Raw genomic sequence first — 23,568 nt, forward strand, 5'->3', positions numbered from 1 at the left:
TCCTCTCCTCTCCTCTCCTCTCCTCTCCTCTCCTCTCCTCTCCTCTCTCCTCTCCCCTCCTCTTCCCTCTTCTCTCTCTCTCTCTCTCTCTCTCTCTCTCTCTCTCTCTCTCTCTCTCTCTCTCTCTCTCTCTGTGTGTGTGTGCATGTGCGTGTGTGTGTATTCCGGGATATGGGTCCACTGATTGGATCCAGGCATAAATTTGAAAAGCAGAGTCAAAGGTGACTCAAATATCCTAGGGCCTGGCGAGATGGTCCAGTGGGTAAGAATACTTGCTGTGTAAGTGAGTGACCCAAGTTCAGATCCTCAGTGCACACACAAATTCAGACATGGATTCATGTGTCTGTAATCCCAGCATTAAGAGGCAGAGACGAGAAGATCCCAAGAGTTTGATAGGCAGTTCGGTTGGGAGACCTTGTCTCAAATTGGGTAGAGGTGGACACGCAAGTTCTGCTCTGTTCACAGAACCCACTCTCAAAGCAAAACCAAACACAGGACTAAAGAAAAGAGGTCTGTCCTGAACAACTGGAAAGATGTGTGTTTAGCATGTATTTAGGATTAGTGGTAGAAGATGCAGTTTGGAGAGGTGGAAGAACAGGGTTTAGTTTTGGACACAGGAAGTTTTATATTTCTGTGAGATGACTCAAATGACAGAATTAATGATGACTAGCCAGTTGGGTTCTGAATCTTGGGTGAAGTGACCTGATTGGATTTGAGAATATTTTGTATAGTGATGGCAGGAAAGTCATGAGAGGGAGGACTTTCTTAAGACAGTGAGGACTCCTGACAAGCAAGCTTCGTACTGCTCCCCTTCAAGATCTCATGGAGGAGGAGTCTCTAGAGAAGGAAAGCCAGTGTTTGAAAGGGAACCCTGAGGCAGGATTATCTTAGAAATAAACGTATGAAGAATAAGGAAGTGGTTTTCTGAGCCAAATGTGAGAACAGGATGAATATTGGTGTTTCAACTTCTCATAGTGAAGTGAGCAAATACCTGAGAAGAGCTGGAGGGCGAACGGTGAAGGGCATCATGGTCAAGAAAGTTCAGCAACAGGAGTGTGCAGAGGTAATGATGGTTAGGAAGCAGAGAGATGAATTATACTGTGGGATGGTGCTGCCTGTGTCCAAGTCCTTTCCCTTTAGTCAATGCTCTCTGGAAAAGTTCTTACACACACAAAGATGAACCTCACTGCTACCACAGATGCTTATTAATGCAGCTGTAGAGCATGCAGTGGGTGTTAGCTGTAGAATGTGCAGTGGGTGTTAGCTGTAGAGTGTGCAGTGGGTGTTAGCTGTAGAGTGTGCAGTGGGTGTTAGCTGTAGAGTGTGCAGTGGGTGTTAGCTAATGAGTGTGCAGTGGATACTAGCTGGTGGGAAGCACTATTTGCACTATTTCTTAAAATAAGAAATAACATTTCTCACTTGAGGTTGAGGATGAACTGGAGGTTTTAGAGAAGAGAAGAGGTGTGAAACAAAATCCAGAGAGTAGGTGAGTGAAAAGTCCTGTTCTGTAATGCCCAGCTTAGCACGGGCAGGATGGCATTCTGTTTCCAGTTCAGATGTGCTGTCTGGTTGTTGGAAAATCATTTCGGAGATTTCCACTGAACTCTCTAGAAAATAAATGAGTTTATACTCAATCATCCATGTGAAGTCAGGGTGCTTGAATGAGAAATGTTAGGCTCCTGCATTTAAACACTTGGTTATCACTTGGTTCCACTGCCTGGGAAGGAAATTGAATCTGTAGCGAAAGGAGTCTCCTGGCAGAAGTACAACACTGGGAGAACTTTGAAGTTGGATGTCCTGGCCTCACTTCCTGTTCTCCCTGTATCCTGTGTGTGGATGAAGTGAGAGGTCTCTGCTTCTGACTGGCAGCTTCTTTCCTAAGATGAGCTTCATTTCTCTGTAACTGCAAGCTAAGTACACTCATTCTTCCTCACATTGACTTCCCCATCATTTCCTATGTTAGTAACAGAAAAGTAAATAATGCATGGAATATTCTTAGTGAGTTGTTGTATAATTGGAAACTAGACTACTAAGCCCTGAGCACTTCGTTTTGAGGACTTGGAAAGAACACACGCATGACTGTTGGTATCAGCTCTCCTGCTCAGTGCTTTCTACCTTCTCTACCTCCTATGAGTTTATTCTCTTGATCTCGCCAAGGATATAAAAATAGTTATGAGATTAAAGAATGAGGCCCTTCACTCTTCAGTGATTTACTTACAGTTCTTAGAGAATAGTTACTTTTTTTTATTAGCTTCAAAACCACTTCTTCCAAAAATGTCAGTGAATGCTTTAGGCAGTCTCCTTTGCTGTCTCCTTGTCACAGGTGAGGTAGAGGTCTTCTCGTAGCAATAGAAATGGGGAGAGATGGGTGGTCACGGAGTCCTGTTTACTTGACTTCTGTCCTACTTAGACGACTTCAGATATTCCAGTAATTTATTTGAGCTTCAGTAATCAGAGCCATCATCCTGAATTACACTCAGAAGTGAAAGAGGTAGTCAGTGATGGGGGAGCCAGATGTTACTCACTTTGTCCAATTCCCTTCAGCAGATGGGCTATAAAACGTCTGAGCTTTCAGCAGGGAGGCACCAAAGCCTTTACACAGCATAACATACATTCAGGATAGCAGCGAATCACAGGCTGTAGACCCTGGGTTTGTGGTTGCCACTGATCAAGAAAGGAATGTTTACACAGAAGGCAAGGCTAATAATGACATCCTGTGAAGATGTGTGGCGTCGTTATCCCAGGGAATGCCACGCACTTAAGCACATCATTGTGATGGGAAAAGCCCTCATCATGCTTAATTTGGGTGAGATGCTTGGTTCTTATCCCCTCATGTTTGATAGCCTGATCTTTAGCTGGAGTGTAAGTCTTTTCAGCTCTATCACACAAGGAGATGCTAAAATGTTAGGTGATAGAATACGGTACTTCTTGTTATTATCATTTTTGAAAAAAATGACTAAGCAATTTCCATGCTACCTGAAGACTCAAGATGGCTGAAAATCCAGTAAAATCTTCAGTTTACGAAATTGTCCTGGGCTAGGGGATGGCTCAGTGGTTGCCCAAGTATGAGGGCCTCCGTGATGAACTGGAAAGTACCAAGCTGGACAAGGCTCTGTACCCTTCTCCTTCCATGGTGAGATGGCTGTGATAGACTAGAGCTCCCCAAAAGCTCAAGGGGAGCTAACCTGGTGTACAGAGGCTCAACAGGAGACCCTGTCACAAAGCAGGAGGAAGGTAGCCAACAGCAGCTGAGGGTTTCTCTGATGTCTTCATATACAATGTGTTCAGATCATCTGGGTGGGTCACCAAAATTGAGGTGCAATGGCTTCTACAGAATGTTTCCAGTTTTGAAGAACAAAAGCTTACCACGAGTGAATCCATACAAGGTTGTAAGGAAGGGCTTCAGAAGGCTCTTCTTAAAAAGCAATAATGGAAATTCTGTTAAAAAATGCACAGTCTCCCAGGATACTTAAAAAGCACAACAAAGAATGGCTGATCTTGTTTCTTAAAAACTAATTGCACATTTTGAATTGACCTTAAATGCAAGTCATTAATGTGTTCTTGGAGTAATGAATTGTAAAGGCAATAACTTTTTTTCTGATTATTTACATGTCTTTTGTTTAATAAGTTTACTTTTATCTTGTAGTATTCTAGGAACCAAACTCTAGTCTTCTAGTCCTGAGAACAGGAGGAACATTGAAGTGCTGAGCCATCTCTCCAGCCTCTCAATTATACAATAGCTAAGGACTGATGGTCTGTCTATCTATCTATCTATCTATCTATCTATCTATCTATCTATCTATCATCTATCTATCATCTATCTATCTATCTATACATCTATCATTTATCTATCTATCATCTATCTATCTATACATCTATCTATCTATCTATCTATCTATCTATCTATCTCTATCATCTATCTACCTACCTATCATCTATAAATCTTTGAATCATTACCTATGTGCCTATATACTTAATTATAAATTATATTTATATGTAAATTATATTTGTACATAAATTAATTTATGTAATTCTTGTAAAAACTTGATAGTATAGTTTTTGGTTGACGAGAGCTTTTAAAATATTCGTTATTGTGGTTAAAATTAAGAATTTATGTTCATATGAAAGATTTTCATATTAATAAAAATAAAATGGCTTATTTTAAATTGGTCTATGAAAACAAGTAGCATATTTCTCATAATTTTATTAGAGATGATACACATGAGTTATAAAGTTTATGACTCCATCAACCTACAATACAAGTTAATAAAGGCTTCATGCTGGTATCTCTCACAGATGCATTATTGCAATGGGCCTTGACAGAAAACCATCTTCAACGACGAAACCTAAGAAAGAAAAGATTACTGAGAAAAAGGAGGAGCCACCGAAGAAGAGTCAGGGGAAACTGAAGAAGGACAGAGAGAATGCACCATCAAAAAGGAACGAGATGGAGAGGAAAGAGTCCTCTGTCTCAGCTGCATTTTCAGCTGAGGAAATAAAATTAGGGGTCAAAGAAGTGAGGACAGCTATTGAGGAAATGGAATGGAAGGGCAAGTCAGGACAAGACGTCTGGGAAGAGGACCAGGACAATGCTGTTAAATACGGTAATCCAGAGTAGGCTTCCCTTGTCATTACTGTTGTTCCAAGTCTTCATAGTAACCTTTACACTGTAGTTTAGCTGTAATCTGTAGGCAGCCATGGCAACTTCCTCCATTCTGTTCTGTGGTGTTTTGAGGGGAGGCTTCCTGGCCTCGGAGGCGTTGAGGTGCTTGCTACAGGTATGAAGACATAAAGGAGTTTCCGTCCTGCTTGCCAGAGTCAGGATTCACACCTATAGAGACCATTTGACCAAACAGATAGAATTTTATTTATTTAGTCTTCGGACATGATTGCAGGAGTGGCATTGGCTGTCTGCTTTGGGGTTTGTAAGTACAATATACGTGAACATTTGGAGCTAGGACACTATATCCTAACAGTTAGAATTCCTAGAGTCTGTCTATCCTGTTTCTCTTCCTTTTCCTCCCTCTCTCCTCTCCCTCTCTGCCCCCTCCTCCTCCCTTACATGACTCCTCTCACTACACATACATACGTACACAGACACAGGCACACTGAGAGACATACACTCACACGCCTGCACAGTGAAATCTAAAGTGGTAGTCACAAGAATAGCTTCGCCAGGTTCTGAGCAGTGCGTGTCGCCAGGCACCTTTCCCACTCCCTCCACTCACTCTCACCTACCTGGAAGCACACTCCTCTTTATTTTACAGTTAGAAATGGGTCTCACTCAAGCACAGACAGGATAACAGAATTCCAGTCTATACCGTGTGGATCTACTCTAAAACCATTGAATAGTTTACTCCGCACCAATATTCTCAGGTTTTGCAAGGCCACTTGTGGCAGAGTGTGCCTCCTTATCTCTTGAACACAAAGGGTGGATTAGAGGAGCAGTAGCCACAGGTTTGCATTCTCTGTGGAAGTTCTGGCTTTAGAATCCACTTTCTTACATTATGTTGCTGCATAGGGGTTTCAGAAATCCTGGAGAAAAGCCAGCGCTCTGGGTCTCCTGTGTTGATGATAGAGATAACCTGACAATTTTAACAGATTTCACTCCTAACGCTGGCACCCTGTTCCCTTCCCTCAATGATCCTCCATAGCACTCTCCCTCTTCTGGACTGAGAATTTTAAGCTATCAGGCATTGTTGCAGCGATGGCATAGAGCTGCTTCCCAGTGCTTTTTCTCCTAAGATACGGGGCTTGAAAAAGATGGGCAATGGGAGGCTTTACCCCTTTCCCTTGTTTTCCTTTTACCAACATGGTTATGCTGTGGCAGTGCCCTTTACCAGGAGGTTCTGAGTTAATGGGCTTTAACTGCCAATTCCATGAAGACCCTGGAGGGTGGGGGAGACTGGGAGCAAGTCACACCTCTCTGCCGGGCCTTGGCTGATCGCATAGCCGGAGTCAGGTTAGGAGAGATTCTAGCAGATGCACGCTCTGCATCTGTTCACCCAGTGCCCCTCCTCTTAAGTTGGTATTTGAGATAACAATCTAACTGAATGCTCTAGAAGAACTCAGGATGGGAGAGCAGACCCTATGACAGGAAGCATGCTCAAACATGAACCACCAGGTCATCCCCATGTAAGCCATGAGTGGGTGACACAAAGGTGGCTCTTCTTGTGCCCCAGTGAAAATGGAAGGCTGGTGGACTACTGCGCTTTCCTGGGGGTTATGAGAGGTTAGCACAATGCTCTATCAGGGCTGAATTTTTATGTTTTGAGGGGAAATATAGAAACCTGTCAAAAATAAAATGCGGGGCTGTTTCTGTTTTCCTTAGAGATCCCTTTTATGCTCCTGTCCTGGCCACTGTGTTGCTCTGGTTTAAACTGAGATCCTCCAGTAACCTGTATTGCTCCCAAATATCAGCACTTTAATGTGATTTGTCCCCTTTAAGACCAGTTCCTCCATTACCCTATGACAACCATTGTTAGTGCTGATTCATATGTTCCTGCTCATGGGTTGGGTTAAGGATTGCTGCTTCTAATACCACAGCTTTGTGCTAGCCATGGCATGGATAAAGAAGATGAAGCTTAAAGATGTTAAATTTCTCAATGTCACATAGCTAAGAAATGTTCTATCTGGGTATAGGACATGTGACCACCTGATCTTCAAACTCTCATATTTTACTACTATTTAATGCTATGGATGGAATTACTACATTACACTCGTGTTCTGTCAGGCTCCTGCTTATCTTGTGATTAACAGCATATATTGCAAAATAGTCTATGTGTGGGGCTGGAGGGATGACGGTTCAGTAGGCATGAGCAGTTACCATGCAAGCAAGAGGACCAGAGGTCAAATTCCCAGGACCCACATAAAATCTGAGTATAGTCACAAGCACCTGTAACCCCAGCACTCTGGAAGGGTGGAGCTAGGAGAATCCCTGAGTTCTAGCCAGCAGTTAGCAGGTCCAGTGAGAGACCCTGCCTCAAAGGATGAAGATGGTGAGTGAGAAGGGATGACAAGGGAGAGAGATAGAGCAGGATACCTGCCATCCACATGCAAGTGCAAGTACTGCACACATTCACACACATATGTGCAGAGACACATATGTGCACATTACACACACTTGCACACATACACATGCACACTACACACATATGCATAGCCACGCAATGTACTCACACTTGTGTGCACAGACATACACACACCTACACACATATCCACATGTACATACATGCACACATCACATATGTATGCACAGCCATACAATGCACACACATACATACATACATACACACACACACACAAACACACACACACTAAGCTGATCTCTAGTATTTCTTTGATCCCATTTCACTTAGGTTTATTCTTTATCTGTGGAGCTTTGTCCTAAAGTATTCTACCAGTATCTAAATCTACAGATCATGCCGAATCCTGTACACATTTTGAAATATACATGTGTCTGCATGACAAAATGTAGTTCATAAATTAGGCACAGAAGATTAATAGCAATAACTCCTACAATAGAATAGTTATGAGAACACATGAGGGTAGAGCTGGGGTTTAGCTCCATGGTACAAAGCTTACCTAGCACTTGTGAGACCCTGAGTTCAGCCTCCAGAGGATGGATGGATTCCCTAGTAATAGTTATATTTTTAATTACAGCTTAATTTCTAGGAATTTCCGTGTATTCTTTTTTGACTGCATTTGGGGATGGGTGAGTGAAAGCACACAGTTAAATCATGGATAAAGTAGGAGCTGCCCTTGGTATCACTTCTGTTGCAGACAGTGAGTGCACTATCTACCTAAATCACGTTTCATCAACAAAGACTGGAGACTCCTTGGTGGCTGGAGTTGTACTATCATCATGCCTTTTCTTAAAGTTTTGTACTCTTTTTACATAGAAAATTTTGAGTTAAAGCTTATTAGTGAACAGTTATGAAATTGCTCTGGGGGCTAGAGAGATGGCCCAACTGTTAAGAGTGCTGGCTGCTCTTCCAGGGTACCCAGGTTCAGTTCCTAGCACCTACACTTGTGGCTCATAACAACTTAAGTCCAACTGCAGGGGATCTAATGCTCTCTATGGCTTCTGTAGATATCTGTACATGTCATGCACGCACATGTGACACACGCACGACACACATGCGACACAACATGACAGACACATGCAACACATACAACATGACACACACATGAAACACACGTGACACACAACATGACACATATAAAGATAAAATATTATAGACAGAAATTGCACTGTAACTTGCCCAGCAGCGTTATGAATCGCCTTACTTTCTTACAATTTACTCTGTGTGTTGAAACATGAGCTAAATTCCTCACCCTGCCATTTCTTCTATGATGTCGTTTCCCGACATATTCCTTAAGTGTGCAGATCTCACATTAGCCATCTTGTCGTGTCCACTTTGTTCTTATTTTTACCCCACTCTTGTTTTCACGAAGGAGACATTTTCCGTGCCTAGGACACTCGTTTCAGAATTAACTTTCTTTGATTTCATAGGTTGGGCAGTCAGTTCTCAAGTCCATTACCCAGGAGGCCCCACCACCAGAAGAGCCAAAGTGTCTAGTAGCTAAAACACACAAAACTCGGGAAACCTTTTTTTCCTTCTATCTTTTAGCTAGGGAATAATTGTTTACTTGCTTAATTGGTTCTGCATGAGAGCCTGTTGCTGTCTGTCTTCGGTCTGCTGTCACTTTGAGATTTTAAGTTTGGGTGGTGAATTAAGAGGAAACAATTAAATATGAAAGGTGAAAAATTATAACCACGAGAGACAGCTGGAGTTTATACGATGTGACAATTTGCTTTCCCTGGTACAAATTTGCTCTGTCCCTGTAGGGAATGAAGTAAATTTGAGGCTGTGACAGCGATGTTCTATTTCGTAGAGTTTTTATTCTTGAGTTGTAATTATTCTGTGCATTGTAGGAATGAACACTTTACATGGTTCTTGTTCTAAAATCATCTTTAGAGCTTTGCTCATCGTTCATTCGGCACTCAACATGCTATTCACAGGCTAGCTCTCAGGTCCTTTGGATGTGATTAATTGAATTTTTCCACTTCACTATTAATTAGAGTGATATCCAAATATTTTGAACAATCTTCATATGAAATATGACCTCACTGGGTCTCCAGATTAACTTCCATTATTGTAATCCTGTTTTCCTCATTTTTAATTTACTTCTAATTTATTCTCTTATATAAAGCTTCCCCCTTTCCATTTGGTCACCGTGGGTAACGGTGTCCATTTGTAAATGAGCCTGTATTAGCTTTCCAGCCTTGTCATTTTGAACTTCATTTCTTTTTGTGCTATTGTGTGTAGCTGATTGCAGTCTTTGACCATTTACTATTAGTCATCCCAGTTTCATAATTGTGTGAGAAATCAGCAGAGAAAGACCCAGAAGCCAGAGGACAATGGAGACAGAATTTCCATTAGAGTGAAGTAGTTGAAGCTCCCAGGTTTCTGTTTTCATGGTTTCAGTGAAGTTTTCTTCTTTCAGACTATGAAGAAGATTTCGAAATAGATGAGGAAAAACAAGATGAGAAGGTGGACGAAGAGGACCAGGCTGATGACCAGATGAGTGAAAGGTCCAAGTCACCCACCGAAGGTGAGAGAGATAACCAACACCCAGAAAAGGAGATTGAAACCTCTTCAGAGAAGGCAGAAGATGCCCATGACAGTGAGAACTTTGATGATACTGGATGCTCGGACAGCGAAGAGGATGACAGACAAGGCAGGTGGCAGAGTGTGGCACACTGTGATGGGAGCTCACCTTTCCTAAATAAGGCAGAGATGTGTGACTACCTAACCCGAGAATCCCGGCCAGCCGCCCCTCAGTGCATTTCTGAATTGTGGAGATGTTTCTTCGTCAGTTTGTTTTTCTTAGTTTGGGGATTTTTGGCAAGATGTCAGATTAGGCTTGTACTGACTTGGGTTCTGTCTACTTAAAAACTTGCTAATCCTTTTATCTCAAAATATTTCAGTACACGCACGCAGGCACACACACACACACACACACACACACACACACACACATGCCCACACGCCCACACACGAAGTAGCTCCTGTAAGGGGCTTGGGTGGTATTCCAGAAAGATACTGAGGCAGGTTGTCTTTTTGGATAACATTTATTGGAAGAGTTACTAAGGCCACAGAAAAACAGTCCACAGTGTGCCAGGGGTTCTGAGTGTAGGTCTTCTCATAGTCTCCAGGGATCCTACGTAATATGATTGATGGGTAACACATACTTGCTTGCAGCGTGACTGACTGATTCCTGGTTCAGGTAGTGGGAGGAAGGGCAACTTCTCAGCCCATTAGTGTGTCCATTATACTGGGTGTGCTGCCTATGCTCCTGATTGCTCTGGATATCCTAAAATCCCCTTGGGACATTGAGACTGACAGAGAGAAGCTCACAGGCAGGCTGTATCAGTAGGGTGCCTGTCACTTCCCTGTGACAGTCAGAATGGCAGGGTCAGCTCTGAGGGTGGAGACAGCTGCCTGTGAGCCTGGCCTGAGGAGCCCCTAACCCAAGCTCAGCAGCTTCTGTTTGCCAAATGGGTTCTAATAGCTTTGGGCCACTTATCTCTTTTCATTTTCTTTTAATTCTGCCATGAGAAGAGGATATAGACCTACTAAGTTCATAGAAGGGTCTGCAGCTTCTTTAAAATCAGCTTAAAACAACTGTAAGTGTTCAAAGGAAAAATAAAGGTCATTTTAGGTAGGAAAAGACTTTTTAAAAGACTGTAGTTTACTTATGTTTGTCTATTTTGTTGGATACACGTATTTGGTTTATGATTTGTGGCTTTTGATTGAAGATTTCTCTTGGCACCTCTTGGCTTTTATCAATAATAATAACAATGATTCTTACATATTTAAAAGTCTGCATAGCTTTGAAATTTGTAATTTGAAAATTAGGTTGCATTTGGTGACTTTTTGAGTTGACAACATTTTAAAATATTCTTTTTTATTCCAAATTATTTTCTATGTAAAATCAAGTTTTGAATTTGGGAATTATTTAGAGAGTCTAAAAGGAATTAAGTAATCAATTTGGTTCTGGGTAAAATCTTTAGTTAATAATTCCACTTTCTTCAAACTACAATTTAAGAAAACTTGTTCGAATATTTAATGTACATGTATTTAAGGCAAAACCAGCAGATTTCTGTAGGGTAAAAGAGAAAATGGATTTGTTTCAAAGCCAAAATTGGTCCACGAATATGAAAACAACATATTTAATACTAAACTCTTCAATGGCTAAGATAAGGAGTAAATGAAATGTAATTTTAAAAATCATAATGAAGCTAACTCAGTATATTTGCAAACAAGATCGACATTCATATTTATTACAATGTCAAACATTACAGTATTTTAATATATTGAAATGTTCTATAGGTTCTGTTATTTACACTTCATACTTCTTACACTAAATACATGTAATAGGTAAGATCTCGTCTCAGCTTGAATACACATACTGGAGGAGTTCAGTTTATGGTTCTTTATGACACAAAACTAAATGATTCAATAGAAAAAGTGTCATTGTGTAGAAAAGAATTCACCTCAGTCAATATTTGTAAAGAAATTATCCAAGGGATTTATCAATAAACTGATTGGAAATGTGTTTGTGTATAAGTATAATTGACTCAGAATAAACCTGGCTTGGGTTTTCATGCCTGTTTTAATAGTGAAAGATTATAAGGCTGTTGATATAAAAAAGATCCTGAGGTCCTTGGCTATCAATTGTCTGAGTTTTGTACTTTCTGGAGGTCACCTAGATTTTTATATACATGTGATGTATATATATACATATGTATATATTCACAAAGAGAAGGATACAGGAAGTGCTTGTCTTTTCTTCAAAGGGAAAACTTTGATTATTTGCACCATAATTACTGAATAACCGAGGGATGGGAAACTTTGATGCCAACTGCCGCTTGCCTGTCACTGACTGGAAAGGCGTCCTGTGGAGGCAGTGCCATAGCCCATGAACTGAGTCTTTTTTATTAGGATTCTTTTATGTGCTGAGCCCCACATTAAACATGCTGCATGAATTACCTCATTTACCTCAAACAACCTTAAAAGCAATTACATTCTCCTTTATCTACATTTCACAATACATAAGCTTGCAAATAGTGAAATTAAATAATCCCAAAGCCAGTACATAGCCAGAAAGAACTGCAATTTAGTTCCAATTATAACCAAACCTCAAAACCTATACTTTGTAGAAAACATACATTTTCAAAATCCAAAAATATTCATGTACCTAAAATTCGAACAACCTTTCAACCCAATGAAAAGAATTTGTTTCCTTTCTGGGGCCTCTACAGCTCAGAGGCCTTTTGAGTTCTCACTGCCTCTGTTTTCTCCTTCAGCCTGTTTTGTTCTTACAAAAGAGAAATAAAAATTATCAGCTTTTATATTTTCCTAGATTGACCTTTGTCTCCATGCATAAATGTCCCTCTCTCTTCTTAAACTTTGTAAGGTCTCCTCTTAGTGATTCTGCTTACTGGGCAGCCTGAGCTAAGCCTGTAAACCATATCCTGTAGTAGGTCAGTTTTCAGACTTTCCTGTGTATTAAATTTTGTTTCTCAGATTAGTCAAGCTAATGGCAAACAAAACCACGCTAAGGAAGCCAGGATGGGATGTTGTTTTGATTTTTTCTCACAGAGATAGCATCACAAGAGGTTTTGTAAAATGCCTTCTGAAGTACTTCGAGTACTCTTGTGATCTCTGATTAATGTTCATGATATGTAGCTCTTAGCATACTAATTGAAATAGTTATGCAGAATTCCTGTTATTACATAGAGGCAAAAACACAATGTTTTAGATATGGTCATAGTCGTAATAATTTCACAAATGCTGGAAAATTTATGAGGCAGAAGTGAACTGACAAGCTATTAGTTCTTCTCATTTCAATAATGGAATTATCCAAGTATCCTTTCAAAGACCGATTTACATCCTGGGTGTGCATGTACATTGCCACCTCGCCAGTATCTGAAATATAATCTCACTGCTTGTCTGTTCCTGGGAGGTCTCCTGTCTTCTGACCCTTTATTTTAATCACATTCCTTTGTGATGCTCAACAGTGTGCCTGTTAGTATGAGAAGTATAAGAGTTAGCGATTCTATCTGGCTAGTACATAGCATTTATTAAAAATGACAATATTATGGTGGATCTCATGGTAAATACAGCATTTCACCTATGAATGTGTGAGAAGTATAGCCTAGGCATTGAATCCAAGTAATCAGCTCATCCCTTATATTGACACCATCAAGAAGCTTGCTGTTCATATTTGGATGTGTTTCATTTGAACCTGCCTGCACCTGTTCCCAGGGGCAAACACTTGTCCAGACTGTCACTCTCATGGCAAATCAGCCCTGTTTAAACTGCCAGCTAGCAATTGCACTAGCACACTTTGATGAACTCAGTTTTGTAGCCCATGAGTGATGAAGAATAGACGTCTAAGAGAGGACCCTGCTCCAGGAATGATGTGTGCAGCTTCCTGCCATTTAAAAGGAATGACAGCTCTGCTCTCTGCATTTGTGTTTGAAACCCCAGATACTAATTTACCAGCAGAAAATGCATTGTCAAAAATAGATGCTGTAATTCTGATGGGAAGACACTGTGTGACTAAGAATACACTTTTCATGGGCACTTTGGGTAATGATGCCTGTGAAGAGGTAAAGACTAAGTAATTCCTCATGAGAGGGAAGGGAGAGACATCAAAGAGAGGCTGGAGATCAAGAGACAGACAGCGTTGGTTCTCAGACTGAGAAAAGAGCCAGACCGGAAACATCTTTTTCTTCTAAAAAAGCATTCATTTGTGTATTTTTCAATCGATGAAGTAGATGTCATAGACCTAAAAATCTCAGAGTCACACACACACACACAAATTCAATTTACTTGACATCAAGAGTTTTAGATTTTACTACCAGTTTTAGATTTTACTTACTTGAATATATTTTTTGAAGGTTTCATATATTCATACTATGTGTTTTGATTTTGATCATACTGGTTTGACTATGTATGGTCTTGTACAGAAGCACATGACAAGGTCCTCTCTGTATGGACATTGTATTTGGCATATTGTAATGTACTGAGCTTGCAGTGTATTGTGCCCACAATTGGATGGGGAAGAGCCACAAGGAGATTATCCATAATATATGGACAGACTTTATGTGTAATTTTTGCATAGTTACTTATTTAGTTTTTTTGTTCTTATTTTATGTGTTTAAATGTTTGCTTATGTGAATGTAAGTACATGGCACACATAATTGGTACCTTTGGAGACCAGAAAAGACCTTGGATGCCCTGTAACTGGAGTTATAGTCACTGCTAAGTGGGTACTGGGAACAAAACCCAAAAGCTCCGAAAGAACACCAAGTACTTTTATCTGCTGAGCCATCTCTCCTGCCTCAGTCATTTCTTAATAACATGATTCCTGGAATAGGAAGTCACATATTGAAAAAATGATTAAATTCACAATTGATTCGTTTACGCAAAATATCATCAAATTAATTCTTTCCCTATAGTTTTGACTTTTCAAGGCATGATCTCAGTGTGTTTCTAAGGCCGGATTTGAACTTGCAATCCTTCTGTCTTGGCTTCCCACATGCTGGGAACAGAAGCATGTGCCACAGTAGCTGGCTTCACTACACTCCTGAACCTGTATGGTACAAGTAGTAACTCAGTACAGTTCCAAAGAAACGTTGATTGACCAGATCAATATGCAAATACATAAAGGTATAGGCAGAACAGTGTGACTTGTGTTTATTCTAATCTCAATGCTGTATTCACTATGAGGCTTAGCAAGTTCAATCAGACAGTGTGAAGGTGGTTACATGCTCTGGGGTCCTTTCTTCCTGTTGTAGCTGCATTGTCAGCAGATATATCCGTACAAGGTAATGTGTACATTTATCTCACTGGTGGATTGAAACACTTCAGTGAGTGATAATTATTTTTTGGTGATCATATACCTGCTCTTAGGACAAAAGATTGGCTCATATATTAGTTTAATTTGTATTTCCACATTTTAAAATCTGTATTCATTCTAGAACAGTGGGTCTCAACATGGAGGTCACAACACCTACAGGCATGTGATATCCTGCACATCAGATATTCATTGTGATTCATAGCAGTAGCAACATTACAGTTATGAAGTAGCTACGAGAATAATATTTATGAGCTTCACCACAACACGAGGAGATGTGTTAAGGGGCTGCAGCATGAGGAAGGTTAAGAACCACTGTTCTAGGATGCTCACTGAGTATCAATTACTTGCCGCATTGGAGGTATTGTCTATGGAGAGTTCGCCTGAACCCTGATACCTGGTATGAGACACAGACAGTTCACAAGCTCATGAGTATACAGGAGTCATAGTAGGAGTTCTGAGTGTGTTTGAAGAAAATAGGACTATTATCCATGAAGACTTCATTTTGAATTCTTAGTAATAAGAAAAAGTGCCATTAGTATTACAGATGAAAGAGTTGTGGGATTTATTGGGTTGGGCCCCATGGGCTTGATATAAAGTTTTAATTGAAAGTAATTAAGATATCTTAGATCCTAGCTTAAAGAACAACAACAAACAGAACAAGATAAAAGCTAGAACTATGGGAAGCTAGCTGATTTTAAAGCATGCTCCGTACCGAAGATTAGGAATTGTTGAAACCCCAGCCCGCTCTTGTCACCGGTGTAAGACAGACTGTGCAGGTGCTGATGGTAAAGGAAGTGAAGAAAGTAGCAACCCTTTCTGAGAGATCTCTGTGGTGCTGCTATGAAAATGAACAAACACCAGATCAACAGTGCAGTTACCCATCTCTTCTGCAAACGAGAGTCAATAGATAGTCACCCAAGAGCGTGGTGCACTCTGCAAAGAAGCCAAAGAACAGCTTTCTTTTCTTGGCAGAATCTTTCCTGGCCCATGGGATTCTCTCAGCATTTATGGCTGGGTGAGCCCATGTAGTCAGTCAATATTGTTAATGACACAGAGAAAGGAGAGACGGTGATTGAATGAATGTTCAGGGGAAGGCAATGATCCTGCTAGGGACCAGAAACAGTGGGGAACATGCAGTCAGCTTTGACAGAGCCTCAGGCACCAAGAACACATACTTTCCTGACCATGAAGACCGACAGCAGGGTCTCTCAACCACAGGACTAGGGTGGAGGAGACTTTGTGGGACAGAGTCAAGCAGGAGGCTGTTGCTTTACTGGTATGCCTCCAATAACCTTTCTATTCTAATGACAGAAAATTTCAAATGTGTCCTCAGGATTGCTTTGTATGAATGTTTTTATATAAATTTATGAACATTTTTATATAAATTGTGCTTTATTTCGAAAAGAAAAAAAAAACAACTCATGGTGGAAATCCCATTGGACTAGCCCCATGTTACCCCAGGATCTCTATAGAAACAGGAACAAGGAGAGAGAGAGAGAGAGAGAGAGAGAGAGAGAGAGAGAGAGAGTGAGAGAGAGAGAGAGAAAATCACACCAGGAGATGAGGGAGATGTTTGGAAACGGAAATGAGTTTGTATCAGATGTAAGTTCTGCTTGCCGCTTTGAGGCCTCTCAGTTCCCCTTCTTTCTTTATTGATCTTACTCAAAATTGAACCACGGTGAGTTGTCAGCCTTTTGAAATAAGATAATATACCTAATAGAAGCTACTAAAGAAAGATAGAAGGGGGTATCTGTTTATTATCGTGTGAATGACTCACAGAGCTCGAAGTGGGAATCATCCTGCCAATAGATATTTGAGTAGTACGTGCAGTTCTGGGGTCCCTGAGCCAGCTAAACAATGTCCCAGCTTGCAGTGCATCAGGTAGAGCCATCCATGGGACCACTGATAGGTATGAGTTGTTCCTCATTAAAATTGTGTGAAGCATTTACAAGAGCTGCTGAGTGTAGACTCAAAGTTTCTGGATTGGTGCAAGTAAGAGGAGAGGTTGGTCTCCTTGAATTCTAGACGCTTTATGGAGAGACAGTGGGTGCAGACATAGAAGGGAGAACCAGGAGCCAATGGTCCAGATGAGGGTTCTTTCGAAGCATAGGACCCGCCGCCTGCCAAGGTATCAGGATGAAACAAATGACACTTAAAAGGGCCTGCTGCTTAAAGAAACCTCTTCTAGTGAGAGTCTTGGTGCTTGGAGCCTCACTTGTGCCTTTTTGGGGGTGTTAGTGTGTCTCCACGGCTGTACTTAGAATGTTAAAATGAGCCATTGGGAGCTGGCAGAGCCAGAGGGAAAGGAGGAAGAAGAAGGAAAGGCTGGTGTTTTTATTTATTTAGTTTTCATTGTTAGCTCCACATTAGCTGGCAAAGCCATCTGTGTAGCTGTCATGTAGTGATAGAAGAATCAGCAAGTGAACTGCAAAGCTAGGAAGCACTGGAGACTCACTTGATGGAATCTATCCTAATGCATGGTCCCCGATATCCCTAGGGAAAGTATAAAATGATTATAAGTACAGAGCAACTTGTTTTAGAAAGCAAACACTAACTTCGTGTTTCTCTTGTCTGAAGCAATGTAATGTGAGCAGGAACTTTTACATAGCGCCTCTTCCTTCTATAGATTCAACATGTGTGTTAGTTCTTGGAAGCTTCCAAAAGCCTTGTTGGGTTCAGGTGGAAGTCCTTGTTGACTACTATATGTTGTTTCTAGTATATATCTGTGGCTCCATCTAGGAGTTCAGCTTGGGCCTCTCTTTTTGCTCTGTGGTCTGCCTCCTGGTTTCTGTCCCCTGTTTTCTTCAGGGATTGCCTTGGGCTATGGAATTTCTTCACCCTCGGGCATAAGATGCCCGTAGAAGCCAGGGAGTTTATATCCTCCTAGGTTTGCCCACGGCCAATATCTCACAGATTCAAAGTGTGAAAACCCAGCTCCCTCTTAATTTTATTTTTTCCTTTTCAGACAGCTCTCACTTCTGAAGTTCACATGGTTTCAGTTGAGTTGTTCCTTGAGACAGCTCTTTGGTGGATTATCTCTCATCCTCGTCTGGCTTCCTAATTCCCCTAAGATTTTCTCCTGGAACTCTTACTCCATGTCTCTCAGGCAGCTTCCTTTTAAAATCTTGCTTATAGGCACTCTAAAATGGGAGTATCTACATATACACAGACCCTAAAACCATTAACACCCTACCTACTTTGTAAGTGCAGAGATGGGTACCCAGACACCAAAGCGTTCTAGGATGGTAGGTTTTAAAGTAGATAAAATAATTGAAATTACTGATGTGACTAACCAAGAGAAGGAAATATGTGTCCTTAAAAAAAAAATCAGACTAGTATTCAAAATTTCCAACAATGAAAATATGTATAGCCATTCCAGAGGTTCACAGAGACAAGTCAGACCTGGAGTTAATTTTCAGTTAAATGCGGTTTAATAAATCTTCCATGGTTCATAAACTGGTTTGGGGCACACACGTCTAATAATATCACTTAGGAAGTAGAAGCTGGGACACTTTAAAAGTAAAGGCAGTGTGGGGTGCATAATGAGACCCTGTGTCAAAATAACAAGAGAAAACAAAACGAAAGAACAAAGACCCTCCATAAAACAAAACAAAACAAAACAAAACAAAACAAAAAAACAACCAACCAAAAAAAAAAAAAACCAAACCAAAATAAAACAAAAAACCTTGGTGGTTTATAGGTCAGTATTTCTTTTATTATAATAACATAGAATGTATTGAGAAAGTCAACAATTTCCCCTAACATTTGTTAAAGGTTTAATATGGTTATTTTCCAATTTAGTTCCATGTCAGCTGATAAATTCAGGATATAACAAAGATGCTATCTTTTTTTTTTTTTTTGTAGATGTAAAAACCACGTCATCAATCTCATCTAGAAGTCGCCCCTACTCTAGCGAAAGTGAAGATGAGTCTACGGAAGTGGGCGGGGACTGCGACTCCATAAACAGCGAAGGGGAAAGTTCCAGAAGTTCCTATTCTCAGGATCTGCAGGAAAACGATGACTCAGGAAAACCATACTTTCCAGCCGAGGAGTACTTGGAAACTGAGATCGAAGAGCAAGAAATCACAAAACTAGACGGAGATAATGGACCTTGGTTGACAGAGCTCAGCGGTATGCATGTTACTGAGGGAAAACCAACTAAGGGAACCCAAGCTTTATCGGAGAGTGAGTCCAAGGAGTCCAGGCGGGCGGCTTCTTCAGAGGTGAGGGCTAAGAGTCAGCTCCAGAAAGAAGCAGGTCTCTCTGGGGTGGAAGAAGAGGGTAAGTACAGCCCATGAGGTGACATGCTGCTGTACCTGTGCATGGAAGCTGATTTGGTCATTGCTACTGCCCGAGCAATCGGCTGGATGATTCTGGAAGGATTCTATATTTCCCTTTCTTCTTGTCACAGAATTACACATGTATTTTCAGCTTGCTGTTTCCCTTCTATTACATTTTAAAAATCGCCTCATCATTCTTAAATAGCCTGTTTCCTATTTTCTGTAAATTCCTTCCAATGGTAATTCTATCTCAAGAATCAAATAAAACACAATACATGTGTGAAGTCAAAGATAATGTCTGGCTTTTTAGAGATTGATACTAACTCGCTCTTTGTTCTGAGTCATGTAACATTTGTATGTGCACAGCTCACCTGGATGGCTGCTCAGCGTGTCTTATGCATGGTTGTACAATGGATGTGAACTCACTGCATCTCATAAACACGGTCATCTCTGCTCCCCAGGAGAAGCAGCTGTTTCTAAGAGGGTTACATTGCTGAGAACTGTACAGCCAAGAGTATTCAGCATTGGGTCAGGCTGGGAGGTTTCAGAGTTTCTAGAGACTTCTATTGTCTCACTGTCACTGTAACTTAGCTTCGATAAAAATACAAAAATTCTCCAAGATCTTTCTGTCTTCACTCTCAAATATTCCCTGACTCTGAGCTCTTTAATTATCCCGGGGTTTCGAGGGTGTGTGGGCAGGTACTGTTTGAAGAGGGACATTTAGAGTACAGGACATCATGTCCCCAGGACCATAGATGCATGGGCGGCCACAGGCTTCTGTCACCTTTTAGAAGCAAGCAGGGGACTGAGCTGAGTGTGTAGACAGGTGAACGGTGCTTGCCTGACAGCTGCTTCTCAAAGAGCACCCTCAACTCCACCAGACCGCCAGGCCCCGCCCTCCTCTAGTTGCCCCTCCCCTGACAATGCCGCAGACTTTCTTCTGGGTTCCACGATAAATTTGTTTCACATTTTAATATTATAAAGTCCAGCAATTGTTTTTTAAATTTTGAGTCCTATTAATTGCTATACTTTTTAGATCTTTAAAAGTAGGAATAGTGTGTACTGAACAGTTATCTTCCTGTTGAACTGTTAATGTGACCTTGTAGTATCATGTATCATGGTAGTATAGTCAAAACAAACGTGTAAGGTAAACTCCTACCCAAACATGTTAAGAAGGGTCAACAACAAGGGCTAAAGTCATTAACTACATATAAAATCAGAGAAGAAAAGGGAGCAGGAAATGATGAAATTATAATCTCAATATCTTTTAAGAAAGGAAAACAAGGCTTCATGAGGGTGGGTTCAAGTTTAAAGGTGGGGACACAATGCAAGGTGCTTTGGATTGGTGATCTACACAGGGACATGACCTGCAAGTAAACTCTCAAAAATTGGTAGTATAAGCTAAAAATGGTTTTTATATTTTTAAATGGTCCAAAAGACCAGAGGAATTTTGTTTCTTAGGCCCATCAATCTTGGCCCTCAAATTATTCTACAAAGAGTACTGACATTTCAAAAGGATCTGCCTTATGCAAATTAAAATTTCTATTAAAATGTTCTTGAAACACTTTGATAAAAATAATTAAAATCTTTGATCTTGGATTTAGTCATTATATTCTGGGTATAGTGTAACAGATCTAGGAGATTTAGCAAGTTAGTGACAAAGAAGACCAGTGTGCCGGCTGAGGACACAACTTAGTGATACAGTGCTTGCCCAGCACGCGGCCCTGGATTTGAGCACCCAGCACTGGAAAAATACTCAGGTGTAACATTGATTTTTGTTATTATTTTAATTTCAAAAAACTAGATGCTTTTCTTTTTAATATTAGCATTCAGAGTATTAGAATTCATTATGATATTTGCGTATGCGATTTGTATTTGTTGACAGTTTTCCACCCTCATCCTGAATCCTTTCCTGTTCTCTGCCCAAGCCCAGGGCCCTCTCCGCACTTTGATGGCACACATGTTCTATCACCAGCTTGCTTACATCTCCCTTTTCCCTTGGGGTTTTATGAACTGTGTCTACACTCACACTTGTGTATACTCTTAAGTTTACTGCTTTACTACAATTCAAACAAAGTATATATGGACTGTTTTTAGGATCATATTTGTTTTGAAAGTTCTTTCAGTGATAAATTATTCAAATATATTTAGAAAAATGAGTGTCTGGGTTTAAGGATAATGGTTTGAGGAAAGCCCACTGTGCCAGCATTGGAGTTAGCGAGTCTTACCACTGAGCAGATCTGCACTCTCAGGGAATCTAGAACCACCATAGAAACTGTTCCTATTCTGTGGCCCACAATACAGTCACATATTATAAATATCAGCAGGGTTGTAGAGACTATATTTCTTAAGATGAGAAGAAGGACATCTTATACTTGGTAACATGAGTAAAATGTACACTTAATGTCAAGTTATTGTGTATATAATCAACATATATGTGTATATGTGCACATATATATCTTTTATGTAGATACACATACACATGTGTAAGTAATCTTTCTTTCAAGGACAGTACATACATTATGCATGTTAATGCAACCTATAGGAACGTAATATATTTAAATAAGTATTTTGTCTAACTTTAGTATTACTGCTATACTAGTATACTGTTATGATAAAGTCTAACAGACTTAAACCCTGAGAGAACATGGTTATTGTATAATGCTTAAGATGAAAATCAGAACCCTGTAGAGTTAAAACCAACATAAAAGATGGCTTGCATTGCTTCTGGAAGTATGAGGAAAATTCAGTCTCTTCCCTCCTCCAGTTTCCCATCTAACTTGGGCCAATCTCCTACCAGCTTCATTTCAAATTCTGTCTTCCCTCACACTTTTCTCCCCTGGTGATGCCTCCTCTAGCTCCTGCCCCTCTGCCCCTGTCTCATAAGTGCACATGGGTACACACACAGACTCCTCATACCAAGGCTTCTTACCAGGGTTACAATGCCAAGTAATACTCATAGATCTGGAGGATAAGGATAGCTTTTTAAGCAGGGGACACTATTCAATGTTCTAAACATTTAAAACAAAATGATGCATGCATGAGTCACTTGACATAGGCAGTAAGCAGTCAGAAGTAGAATTTGGAGTAAATAACTCACCTTTTAAACACCGTGTATCAAAATATATGACAGAAAGAGCCAAGTTATTTGAAGTATTTGAAGCATAGGTTTTTACCTGCATTTATATAAGTAGATAATTTTTGTTAAGTAGGTGTCTATAAAATGGGTTGGAATATGCAGATGAATAAAGTAACAGATGCTGAGCATATCAGTAGATTTTATTCCTCATGTTTTAGAAATGATAAGTATATTTGTTTATTATTTTCTCAATATATGAGTAAATATTTTTCACTTGATATCTCTAATTTCACAAATGTTTCGTTATCTTTTTATTAATATAGGCTTGTCACTAGATGCCAAGGGATAAGCTTTTACCTTTGTTAAGCTTTAAAGCATGAGCTAAGATTAATTTTAATGTTTATTTTTCATTATTATCTGTATAATACACATGGATAACATCCGTAAATTAGAGAAAGAAAGTTTAAATATTTGTTCATGCATTTTTTTAAATGCAAAATTGCTTTCAATATTCGGTTGGTTTTTAAATTTTCAAACTGACATTTTATAGTTAATTGTCATATTTTATAAGTGTAGAGAGTACTTATAAAGCATGATCTGCCTTATGTTTCAGTGTGTCACCTCAGTCACCCCTGTGTGGCCCTGGTCAGCATCCTGAATGTCCGTGTGTGCCATTCCTCGGTTTCCTCAGGATCTAACCACTTCCCTACTGTTGAATGCTTTATACTTTCCCATTTTGATGTGATGGATTTTTCAATACTCACTATGACTAGCAGTACTTAAGTGTTTGTTTACCCAATTTATTTCAAATTCACAAGTGTTTACTTAGGATAGGTTGTATAAAGTATAATTCCTGGATGAAAAGTTGCAGACTTTTCATGGGTCTCGGTAATCTCTTTTTTTTACCCCTCACAAATAATTGTCTCAAAGTTTAACTATTACAGGAGGGCAGGGTGAGAGTACAAGTTTATCGTATTCGGCCTCCTGTCTTTCTCACGCGTGTTGCTGTGACTAACAGACCATTCATGGTTCTAGAAAATTTATAGAGATACATTTACAGATTGTGAGCATAAAGTAAGGGAAGAGTAGTTTTCTGTTAGTTACAATATGAAAGGCTTATAGAGGTAAGTAAGTTCTGGGGTGTGCGTGTGTGTGCGTGCATGTGCATGCATGTGCGTGTGTGTGAGTCTGAGTGTGCATGTGCGTGTGCACGTGTGCATGTGCGTGTGTGTGTGCATGTGTGTGTGTGAGTGTGTGTGTGTCTGCATCTGT

At 40.2% G+C, this 23,568-nt stretch overlaps 1 protein-coding gene across 1 annotated transcript in view; it reads left to right on the plus strand.

Moving 5' to 3' along the window:
* The window catches only part of Erich3 (glutamate rich 3), a 94,022-nt gene that overhangs the window by 58,682 nt on the left and 11,772 nt on the right, over window positions 1-23,568 (plus strand). The window contains exons 10-12 of the mRNA XM_028754338.1: window positions 4,297-4,604; window positions 9,511-9,744; window positions 18,802-19,218. Coding sequence (XP_028610171.1) covers window positions 4,297-4,604; window positions 9,511-9,744; window positions 18,802-19,218 — 959 coding nt within the window. The remainder of the gene's footprint in view (window positions 1-4,296; window positions 4,605-9,510; window positions 9,745-18,801; window positions 19,219-23,568) is intronic.

This window comes from Grammomys surdaster, unplaced genomic scaffold, assembly GCF_004785775.1.
Source record: "Grammomys surdaster isolate TR1022 unplaced genomic scaffold, NIH_TR_1.0 125996, whole genome shotgun sequence".
In the NCBI taxonomy this organism is placed as follows: Eukaryota; Metazoa; Chordata; class Mammalia; order Rodentia; family Muridae; genus Grammomys; species Grammomys surdaster.